The sequence below is a fragment of the Phasianus colchicus genome, chromosome 1, assembly GCF_987193195.1.
Source record: "Phasianus colchicus chromosome 1, bPhaCol1.hap1.1, whole genome shotgun sequence".
Taxonomy (NCBI): Eukaryota; Metazoa; Chordata; class Aves; order Galliformes; family Phasianidae; genus Phasianus; species Phasianus colchicus.
This window is the reverse complement of record NC_143436.1, coordinates 123,965,130-123,975,662: the sequence shown is the minus strand read 5'-3', so window position 1 is coordinate 123,975,662 and position 10,533 is coordinate 123,965,130. Positions and strand designations below refer to the sequence as shown.

The 10,533-nt window shown below is 57.0% G+C and overlaps 1 protein-coding gene across 3 annotated transcripts in view; it reads right to left on the bottom strand.

Moving 5' to 3' along the window:
- The window catches only part of LOC116230702 (maestro heat-like repeat-containing protein family member 2B), a 10,599-nt gene extending 1,413 nt beyond the window's left edge, over window positions 1–9,186 (bottom strand). The window contains exons 1-28 of one of the 3 annotated variants that reach the window (XM_090125316.1): window positions 9,107–9,186; window positions 8,698–8,819; window positions 8,435–8,557; window positions 8,134–8,299; window positions 7,882–7,980; window positions 7,590–7,741; window positions 7,104–7,247; window positions 6,480–6,572; window positions 6,125–6,194; window positions 5,896–6,009; window positions 5,737–5,810; window positions 5,288–5,407; window positions 5,061–5,168; window positions 4,725–4,884; window positions 4,557–4,597; window positions 4,239–4,380; window positions 3,790–3,842; window positions 3,352–3,459; window positions 2,956–3,075; window positions 2,707–2,829; window positions 2,438–2,593; window positions 2,093–2,215; window positions 1,712–1,791; window positions 1,172–1,307; window positions 964–1,056; window positions 526–621; window positions 230–353; window positions 1–27 (exon numbers count right to left, since the gene is read on the bottom strand). The exon at window positions 1–27 is cut by the window's left edge and continues 83 nt beyond it. In XM_090125316.1, the coding sequence (XP_089981442.1) occupies window positions 1–27; window positions 230–353; window positions 526–621; window positions 964–1,056; window positions 1,172–1,307; window positions 1,712–1,791; window positions 2,093–2,215; window positions 2,438–2,593; window positions 2,707–2,829; window positions 2,956–3,075; window positions 3,352–3,459; window positions 3,790–3,842; window positions 4,239–4,380; window positions 4,557–4,597; window positions 4,725–4,884; window positions 5,061–5,168; window positions 5,288–5,407; window positions 5,737–5,810; window positions 5,896–6,009; window positions 6,125–6,194; window positions 6,480–6,572; window positions 7,104–7,247; window positions 7,590–7,741; window positions 7,882–7,980; window positions 8,134–8,299; window positions 8,435–8,557; window positions 8,698–8,819; window positions 9,107–9,131 (2,992 nt within the window). In that variant the 5' untranslated portion in view covers window positions 9,132–9,186. Of the gene's footprint in view, window positions 28–229; window positions 354–525; window positions 622–963; window positions 1,057–1,171; window positions 1,308–1,711; window positions 1,792–2,092; window positions 2,216–2,437; window positions 2,594–2,706; window positions 2,830–2,955; window positions 3,076–3,351; window positions 3,460–3,789; window positions 3,843–4,238; window positions 4,381–4,556; window positions 4,598–4,724; window positions 4,885–5,060; window positions 5,169–5,287; window positions 5,408–5,736; window positions 5,811–5,895; window positions 6,010–6,124; window positions 6,195–6,479; window positions 6,573–7,103; window positions 7,248–7,589; window positions 7,742–7,881; window positions 7,981–8,133; window positions 8,300–8,434; window positions 8,558–8,697; window positions 8,965–9,106 lie in introns of those variants that run through there. The other 2 variants (XM_090125310.1, XM_090125321.1) reach the window with 2 other exon arrangements.
- Window positions 9,187–10,533: the final 1,347 nt, after the last annotated feature.

Sequence of the window (10,533 nt, the reverse complement as noted above, 5' to 3'; positions counted from 1 at the left end):
TCTCGATTACTCTGTTGCTCACTTTGGCTGGAAAGAGCACAGGGAGAAAAGGGAAGTCATGCTTCTGGAAATGGAACTGTTTTCTACGGGGGAGAGACAGAGGACAGGGTGGGGACAAGAAGAGAGCTGCGCATGGTGCCTCTCCCTCCTGTAAACAGGGCCCAGCCTGTGGGGCTCTGGTAGTACTGCGGAGGAGAGCAGAGGGCTGGCACACGCCTGCTCTACTCACCTTGGATTCGGAGAAGGGCGCTTAGACAGGTGACGGCCAGCTGGCGGGATGCGGGCATGGGGTCACAAGTCAGAGGCGCCAGCAATCCCACCAAGGAGCCAAAGTGCTCGCAGGCATCTCCTCTCTGCAGGGGTGAGAGGCAGGAAGAAAGCTGTAGACCCCCAGGTCTCTCTAGCATCTCCCACCTGTGCCTTCCCCATTCCATGACACAGCATGCACAGCTTGGTGGAGCTCATCTTCCAGCTCAGGGGCACTGGGGAGGGAGCAGGGGGCATGCAATGGGGCTCTTTACTCACTTGAAGCTCTTCACAAACAGCCAGCAGCTGGGAGCAGGTCTGCAGGGCCCTCTTGCGCTCCCACACGTTCTTCGATATCATAGATCTCTGCAGGACCTGGGGTAGAGCATCTGTCTCACTGAGGATGTCTTTTCTTTCCCTTCCTGCCACCCCTCTCCCTGTTCCTCCTTTCCCAGCACTTTCCCTCAAGGCCTCCCACCTCACTGAGCACTGGCACTGCTGCCCCCGCTCTCTGCAGACACTCCTGACTCCTAACCCAAGAGCTTTTCCTTGGCTGTGGCCTGCGAGGGGCCCATTTCTCTGCCCATTTCTGAGCTCACAGTGATCTGGCATGTCAGCAGGAGATTTCTCCCCCTCTGATTGTCCTCTCAGTCCCCAGATCTCTGCCCCCACTATTGACAGGCACCATGCTTTCTCCCTTGCCCCACACATACTCACATGGACTATATTTTGGAAGAAGCCACGCGTGGGCTCTGTCTCAAGCAGAACCGCCATGAGCCGGCCCAGAGCTTTCAGTGATCTTTGCTGAAGCTGAAAGCAGAAGAGGGGATTGAGGTGTAGCATCACGGCTGCTGCCAGAGCATAGGTTGTGTGTGCTGAGGTAGGGTTTGAATGAGAGGTGGCTGGGAAAGTTACGGGAGGTTACCTGCAGGTACTGCGCTGCTTGCTGTGACTTCCTGATCTTCACCATCACCTCTGCTGAAGGGTGTGTCACAATGTTTTTGCAGCACAGGACCAACATCTCACGCATGTCCTTGCTTTCGAATGAGGGCTTCAGCTTGCTGACAGAAGGAAAAAAGGAAGAGAAAGCAGAAAGGCCATTTAACAGAGCTCCAGACTGGTTCAGACAACATCTGAGTTTCTCCTAACCAACAGCTACAAAGCCAATACTCCCAGCTCATGCTGCTGAGCACTGTCTTCAGTTCCAGCAGCGCCTGCCTCCTCCCCGGCAGCAGTGAACCACCTCCTGCTGTGAAGGGAAGGACACCCCGGCTCTCCCTTCTCTTCCCTGCCAGGGGACAGGAACACCAGGGCCTTTCTGCCTGCCCAGAACCTCAGCTTCGCCACGCACAACAGCCCAGCCATCTCTCCTGTAGATGCGGCTCCTCACCCCCCGCCCCCTCCAGGCCTTCAGGAGCTACCCAAAATGGGGACCACCATCCTGACATGCAACCCCAGACCTTACCTCAACTGCTCCAGGGCCAGAACCACCTTGAAGGGCACCGGGGAGACAGGGATGCCCGAGTAATACTTCTTCAGCAAGTCCTGCAAGTCCCAGAGAGACACTGTCAAGGTGGGCACGAGGCATACGAGAACTGTTCCACCTGGTCCCGAGACTGCCACACACTGGCCCCATCACTCCCACAATTCCCATGGAAGTACTGTAGGATGCAGCAGCTCCACAGCTGGTGCACCTAGCCCACTGCCCAGCCGCTGCCTGCCAGCACCCAAGGTCCTCACCAGGTGGAGACATGTAGCTGATGGAGACCTGGATGCCCCCAGGGAAGCGAGCCTCGTGGCACAGCCCAGAACTCCTCTGCAGACAGCCCTGTCTCTAGGCACTCACCATCAGGATCTCCAGCAGCTTGTTCTTCAAGGAGGGGTTAAAGCAGGAGGAGTCACCCACAGCCTGGAAGGCAGAGCTGAAGTTGGTGATACTCTGCACCAGCGCAAGGTTGTTCTGCAAGTCCTGAAGCCCAAGAGAGAAGAAACACTCTTTGAACTGCAGGAAGGGACAAGGGCTGCAAGGGGGACATGTGGGGGCAACACTAAGGAAAGGGCTTGGATCTCCATCTGGGCACAAACCATTCCCCAAGGGACCTTTGGAAAGGGAAGGCCTATCTCAGCATCCCCCCATGTGGATGGGCTGCAGCTGGGTGCTCAGGCACCCTGGCACACTTTGAGCTCTCACCCGGCAGCTGCAGCTGTACAGCATCAGGATGTTGCCCACGATGTCTCCCTCCAGGTGGGCAAGCAGCTGTTCCTTCGTGGCACACAGTGCCAAGCTGCCGTGGGCGAGCATGAGAGCGCTGCGTGTGGCATGAGCTCTCCTGCTGTCCAGCTCCATCTGTGTGGGGAGAAATGCCTTGAGACACTTGCGATGCACCTGAGCTCCCAAGGCAGGAGCTGCTGTGAAAATAAGACAGAAGAATGCCAAGATGGAAACCCGTAACGCTTTACCTTCTTGCGCCTGGAAATCCTTGCACTGTGGCCTTTGCACAGCCTGGACGCAAACATGGTGAGCGTGGCCAGGACTGTTTGGAAGTTGCTCTCAGCCGCATGGCTGAGAAGAGAGATCACTCCCTGCACAAAAGAACAAGGGGCAGTTGGCACAGGCCTGAATCTACAGGTCCTCACCTGAGGAAAATGGCAGCAGGGAGGAGATGGAAAGGCCTGGAGCAGGGCCAGGAGAAGGAGAGGAGAGCTCACCTGGGCCTCAGATGGCTCCTCCATGTTTGCTTCCTCCAGGTGCAGCAGCAGCTTCTCCTGGACGTGGAGGACTCTCTTACAGGCTCCCAGCATTGTCCCCAGAGCCTTATACAGGAAAGTCTGCATGGGAAGGGAAGGAAGAAGCTGAGATGTGGCAGCAGCTGACCTGCTGGCAGAGGGCCAGGTGGGAAGGACCCACGCTCATTGGGAGTTGCTGAGAGCAGCTGCAGGGCTGAGCTTTAGCCATCCCTGGGCAGATTGCAGGGAAAGGCCCTCTGGGGGGCACGGGTCGGGGAAGCAGCATCAGCATCTCGTGTGGGCAGAGCACCTGATGCAGCCCCGGCCCCAGTTGGGCACCTGCAGCTGCACCGCTGGGTAGAGCCGGGGGGAACTCACCTTTTCTCCAGAGCTGCTGGCAGAGCTGCTCAGCCGCTGGCTCAGCTCGCAGCTCAGGGCCTCAGTCCAGGCCTCATCCCCTATGGTCTCCAGTGACGCCCTCAGGAACTGTTGGAAAACAGGAGAAGACAATGTTCCCTTGCCCTTTGCCTCTTCCCTCACTCCCAAGTGGCTGCAGCCTTCTGGGAAGAGGTGCCTGGAAGAACAGTCCCTCTCCCAGCTCCCCCAGCATTCCCTCCATTAAAGCCGCCTGCCGCTCTTCTCCTAAGACCCCCCTGGGCTTGGGACAGAGCGGAAGAGGCAGCGCCACAAAGGCGTGCGGCCGCTCCGCAGCAGCGTTGGAGAGGCTGTTCCTGTCCCACAGTGGCTCATATGGGAGTGGGGCTACTTGGGGCAGGCAAGCACTTCTCTGCACCGCGCCTCCCAGCAATGCTGTACCTTTAGCAGACGGTGCTCGAACTCTGCAGTGTCCGGGAAGCTCTCCTCTTTCCCTGCACAGCAATAGGAAGCAAAAAACTTGGGATCAAGCCACAGAAGAAGAGCTGCTGCAAACCTGGCTTGGCCTGGGCACTTGACACTGCCAAGCTGGGACCCGTAGCCCCTCCAAATGACCTGTCCCTCCCCACAAACACTGTCCCCGCAGGAACACAGAACTAACTGCTCCAAGACTGCTGTCTGAGGGGATGTAAAGGGCCCATCTGTGTCCTGGAATGGGCAGATCCCTGGGGGAGAGGTCCCCGGGTCTCAGTGCTGTCTCCCTGGAATGGGAACAGCAGCAGAGCAAGCACTGGGCTGCAGACAATGCTTCCCCTCTGCCACACTGCAGAGATGCATTTTCAGTCCACCCCTTCCCTGCCTCTGCCTCTCCCTCCCCACCAGCACTTTACCTTCAAGGCACTGCAGCAGCAGGGGGATCTCAACAGCCCACATGGCCCCCACAGCTCTGTGGAACCTGCTGTGGAGGTTTTTCATCAGTAGTAAGGCAGCGGCTTGGAGTTCGCTGCCTGCAACAGGACTCCCTGCCACCACCTGAGTGAGAGCAAGGAGAAGCAGGGTCACCTCTGCAGCAAGAGCAGCTGCTTCTCCCCAGGAGGGAAGCAGCTTGGCTCTGCTCTGGCAGGCAAGGAGCAGCCAACAGCTTTGCCCATGGCTGTGCTGCTTCCTCCTAGGGGCTCGTGGCACCGGCCTCTGGAGCATCTACTCACCAGCAGGCGCGCCAGTAGTGTTTGAGGAGTCAGCATTGGGCCTGCGAGGAGAAAAAAGTGCTGAGTAAGACTCCAAGACACTCCCTGCCCAGCCACGCGCACCTCTGCTGTCCCTTCTAGGTGATAACACAGGTCAGCAGAGCTCACTGGGGGAGTTTCTGCTCCTACCTTGAAACACGGAGCTGATAAAATGAGGATCCAGATCTTCTATCCGCCGTCCTGTCAGGTCCTCTCTCTTAGACAGGGCTTGGACACAGCGGGAGACCGGGATCAGCATGCCAGTGTACTGAGCTGGCACCACAAACAGTAGCAGCCGCGGCCACAGGAGCTGTAAGGAGCAAGGCAATTGAGCAAGTCAGCATTCCTGCCTCCGCTCAGAGATGAAGAGGACTCTGTCAATTTCCCTGAGTCTTGTGTGCTTCAGAGAGACCTGGGGTGTTGGAATGGGATGAGGAACGTGTGGTGCGAAGACAAGGAGCAGCAGCAGGGCAGAGTGTGACTTACTTTGGACATCCCTCTCACAGAGACATCCAGTGTCCCCAGGATGTCCATGCATAGCTCCTGCAGAGCTCCTTCTTCCTGGGCTTCCCGGGTAGAAAGGTCTCCGGCTGCCTGTACAACAGTGGTGTTGAAATGCTGGTTATGCTCCGTTCTCATGAGCCTCTCAGGTTCTGTGCCACCCTCTGAGCAGCACAGGTCTTCCAAAAGAAGATGCTGCCCACTGTCCTTACCCTTCTTCCTGCAGTGCGGCTGAACTCACTGAAAATATGCCCCACCACATCCCAAGCTGAGCAGCTCCGGGTGTTAGCATTCAGCAGATCATTAACGAAATGCAGAATGGCCCTCCTCACCTGCCAGGGGTCAATTGTGGGTGTGATTTTTCTGGTCAGAAGGCAAAGGGAAGCCACCTGCTCTTTGGGGCAGCCCTTTGGGCATAAGCAGAGACAAGAGCAGAGGAGAAGCTTTGGCTTCTGAGGTGAGGGCCAGGCCTTAGCACCAGGCTGTGTGCTTTCCATGCACAGCACAGGGACCTGCCTGCTCCACTCTGCCTGCTCTCCCCACAGGAACCATCACGACAGTGTGGTCAATGCCCCAGCACCTCCCTGGTCACCCCAGCCCTGTCCATGCTGACAGCAGCATCACCACCCCCACAGCACTTTCTGTTCCCAAACCAGCTCACCCGGATCCTGGAGTCGCTGCACAAACGCTGCACAGCCTCAACAACCTGGGGCAGCTTCTCCGTCATCATGGGCTCTGCAAGAGATGTGCAGAAACATGAGTGGAGCCACAGCCCAGATGGCAGAAGGGATCCCTGGAAGTCCTGAGCTGTGGTACTGACCATCAGAGCGAGCCAGAGCACCAAGCAGATCCAGGGCTGCCACGCATCCAGTCTCCCAGTCATCTTCCAGCTGTGACTGCAGAAACAGGATCGTTTCCTCGGGGCAGATCCGGGCTGCAGGGAGGAAATCCCATGCTTTGTTAGCAAGCAACTCACGCCCATTCCTGAATATTGTGAGAGAGGTTTTGGCCAGGGCACCGCCAAGCATTGCCAAAGCTCCTCTCCTTACCCTGCAGCATGATGCAGTGGGTCAGCTCTGCATGATCAGCCTCACTGTGCTGTTTGGTGTCATCATAGAGCTGTGGGAACAAGGTCCATTTGAGAAAATCAGATCAGCATTGAGGATGGAAAAGACACTGTGATGCCCACTCTCATCTCCCTGGGCACTCACGGGAAGAGGACAGGCAGACAAAACCCAGCCCACCCCACAGTATCCCCAGGGGCACATGCACGGCTCTTGTGACCCCTTTAGCATGCAGAAGCTAAGGCTGAGCCACCTTACTCAGGGGCTTGGAGCTTTGCAGTTCTCTGGGGACTTAGCCAAGAGGGAAACTGCTGTGGGCACAAGGATAGGCTCCCCTTACCTGGTAGAACACGGCACTGGTGATGTCCTTAAACTTGTCCTTGGGGATGACACACTCAATGCCCTCTAAGGCCTCCAGGAAGATTGCGAGGCTCTGCAAGAGACCAGGAGAGGAAGAAAGGGATGAAGCCACATCTAGCCACTTGGGAGTGGAGAAACTGCTTCCTAATGGTTTGTCCACTGGGAGAAGCTCCCACACAGGCTTTCTTGTTTGTCCCCCACCTTCCAACAGCATCAAGAGAGTCTCTCTGCTCTCAACCAAGCTCTGTTTGGGCATCGTTTGCAGGCATTTCCCACCCAGCAGCCCTCTTCTCCCAAATCAGATGCAACTGGACATGGTCCCCCTGGTTCTTAACACAGAGCTCCTCAGGCACTCAGCGCCCCACAGTAGTGGTGGTAAAACCTCCCATCCCCAGGAAATGAGCCCCAGTGACTCTTGGCTCCCTCCTGGCTCCTGTCTGGGTTGTTCATTCTTTGACTGAAGAGCTCAGGAAGCTTCAGACCTCCCTTGAACACCTGTTCCTTCTTTCTCCAAGGGCTCCCCACCTCCTCCCTGCATCCCCCTGACCCCTCGTGGCACTTGCACGGGCCCCTTGTCCACCCTGAGCCCTGCACAATATCTCACCTTGGCCACCCTGCAGGTGTCTTGGATCTCCTGACATGGGTGAACGAGCCAGAGGAGCTGCTCCCAGACTTGCTCTTGATGCAGCTCCTCTTGCAGGAGAACATCCAACATGGCAGCCACAGCCCCAAGGACGGCCTGTTTGTCCTGGAGAGAATGACAGAGGCCCGCCATCAAAGACTGAAGGTCTGCCCTTCCTACAGAGAGGGCTTTCTCTTTCCCTTCCCTTTCCCCATACTCCTATGCCCAGCAGAAGATGGGCTCCCTCTGGAGGGCAGGCAGATTTTCCCCATACCCTCATCCCCAGCTCTTCCTGCCACAATGCTGTGACATGCAGCTGCTTCCTGGCACAGACCAGTTCAGGGCCTTTTGCAGAGCCAGCCCACTCCCTCTCGTCACCCCTCAGCTCTCAGCCTGCTGGGCACAGACAGAGCTGCCGACATGGGTGCCCCCCCTGCCATCCTGGTCTGGGAGTGCAGCAATGCTCACCTCCTCCTCCTGGCAGTCCTGCCAGTTCTGCACCACAGAGAAGAGCAGCTCGTGAATGTTCTCATAGATTTTCTCTTTCTCCATGGCAGACCAGGGGCATTGGGTTCCAGAGGACAAGGTAGTCTTGACTCCATCCAGCCACTGTTTCACAACTGAAAAAACCATAATAATAATAATTAAAAAAAAAAATAAAATAAAAAGAGAGTGAAAGAAAAGGGAGCCAGTGAGAATCTGCAGCAGGGCGAGGTGCAAGGGCTGTCCCGAGGCCCCCTGCTCTGGGGCCAGCACTCACCAGCACAAGCGATGCGCAGGATCCGGCCACTCTTCACCTGGCCCACCACACTGCGCAGGCCGGCCAGCATCAGCCACACGAAGGGGATGCACTGTGGAGCTGCAGAGAGGAAGGAGAGGGCCACAGTCAGTCTTGGCAGAGTGGGAGGAGGGGCTGCAGCCCTGCATCCCCCAGCTCAACGCAGATCACGCGCGGAGGGGAGAGGCCCCTTTCCCGGTTGTTATAGATGTCAGGAGGCTGAGGGCACTCTACCATATGTGCTGAAGAGTTTGCTCAGGGTGATGAGCACAAACTCCTTGGACATCTCCCCTGTGGCCTTCAGGAGGCTCTGGAGCTCAGCCATCACCAAGGTGAAGTGCATCTGGGCCAGAGCCACCAGGACATTGCTGGCAGCTGTCCTCACATTGGCTGTCACGCCCTGAAAAAGAGTCTCTGGTGACACACGGCACAGGAGACTGCCTGAGGCCCTTGGAAGGCCTAAGCCACCACCATCCACCAGCAGAACACCAGCGTGGGCAGGCGGCTCCTTTTGCCTTTGGGAGTGACCCCTCACCTGGGCTGCTGTCAGGTCCTGGGACACCTCTGCCAGCAGCCGGTTCACCACTCCGCAGGGCGGGCGGCTGTCGGCTTCCCTCAGGGCGCTCTCCAGCTCACAGTACGCCTGCGCTCGGTCACCCTGGGGACAAGGATCACTCACATTTGCTTTGCCCGCTGCCACCCATCGCTATGTGGATGTGCTGCCAGGGCCTGGCACCCACGGGAACGTGGCACTGGGCCAGGAGGGCAAGGATTGATGGCTGGATGTCCCCATCTCACCTCGTGATCTTGCAGGCGCTGCAGCATCAAAGTCACGGCGCAGGCAGGGACAGGGCTTGACACCCTGCTTCTCTCCCTGCGACGTGTTCGCCTGGGCATGCAGCCCACACAGGCAAAGAGACCTGGAAGGAAAGAGCAGAGCAGCTGCCGCTGGTGTTGCTTGGAGCCAGGGCTGAGCATCCGACCAGCTCTGGGAGGAACGTTCCTTCAGCCCCACAGCGTGGGGATGAGTGTGGTTTGTGGGGAGGGGGGAGACAGCCTTCCCCTTGCTGGGGTACTGGGGAAACCACCGTGGGCAGCTGCACTCAGCAGAGCAAGGACAGTGCTGCTGGCACATCCTAAATAGACATTGGAGGCACACATGTGCTCGGGCAGCGTCACGGTGTCCAGAGAGGTGGAGGGAGCTCACCTCGAAGGGCTCTCAGCCGCTCCATCGCAGCAGGATATGTCCAGACAGACACAACGCTCTCTCTGGCTCCTCTTCCTGCGGGTCCCACAAGCGGACTGAGCCACCGCTCCCACCGCTGCCACAAGGGTGTATGAGGTAGCCACTGTGACATCACACCGCAGAGTGTCACCTCACAGAGAATGACGTGTCCTGGGCTGGGGACTAGACAGCATGCAGGGTAACCCTGCAGGCCCTCAAACACAGCATGTTTTTGTGATGCACTTGGCTCTGGGGTTCCAGTTCCATGCTGAACCAGAATTTCCATGCAGGGAATCACCTCAGCGGGTGAGGGAGAGCCCCTGCCAGGGAGCAGCTGCTGGGCACTGTTGCCTAGCATTGTCTTACTGATTGGGGACTCCATGCTGGGAGGCACTCAGGCCCCCATCTGCTGCCCAGACAACCTCTCCAGAGAGCTTTGCTGCCTTAAAAAGGCATGTGTCAGAGACGTTAAGGAGACTCCACCGCATCTGACCAAACAAGAACATCACTATCCTCTTGTTGTCATTCAAGTAGGGTCATGGGAGGCTGCCACGAGGAAATGGCAGAACATCAGAAAGGGACTTTGCATCCCTTGGAAAGACGCTAAAGGGATTGGGAGCACCAGGAGTGTTCTCCTCTGTCCTTCTGACTGAAGGCTGGGTCCCAAAAGAAAGGAGAATAGAGGTGGTAAATTACTGGCTGATTACTGGGATGGTGTTGGGATCGAGGAAAATAAGTTAGGTTAAAAGTTACATGCCTTCATGAGGTGCTGAATTGGCAGCTATAGATCTGACCTTTCTGAGCCAGGTTTTTGCTTCCGATAACGAATGCTTTTCTACAGACCTAGAGGGTTAGTATGGACAGCGAGTCTCCTACTTCTCCAAATAACACTGTTAGCTATCCCATCTCTGGAACGCAAGGAAGCAGGCTGGGGCAGTAACCACAAATTAACAAAGAAGCAGTGGAATATTTATATTTATGAATATTAATATTTATGAATATTCTGGAGGTCCTGGTGGATGAGAAGCTGGACATGACCCAGCAGTGTGCGCTTGCGGCCTGGAAGGCCAACTATATCCTGGGCTGCATTAAAAAAGGGGAGACCAGCAAGGAAAGAGAGGTGGTAGTCCTCCTCTATTCAGCTCTTGTGAGGCCCCGTCTGGAGTACTGCATCCAGGCCTGGGGCCCCTAGCACAAGAAATATGCCCTTCCCTTCCCTTCCCTTCCCTTCCCTTCCCTTCCCTTCCCTTCCCTTCCCTTCCCTTCCCTTCCCTTCCCTTCCCTTCCCTTCCCTTCCCTTCCCTTCCCTTCCCTTCCCTTCCCTTCCCTTCCCTTCCCTTCCCTTCCCTTCCCTTCCCTTCCCTTCCCTTCCCTTCCCTTCCCTTCCCTTCCCTTCCCTTCCCTTCCCT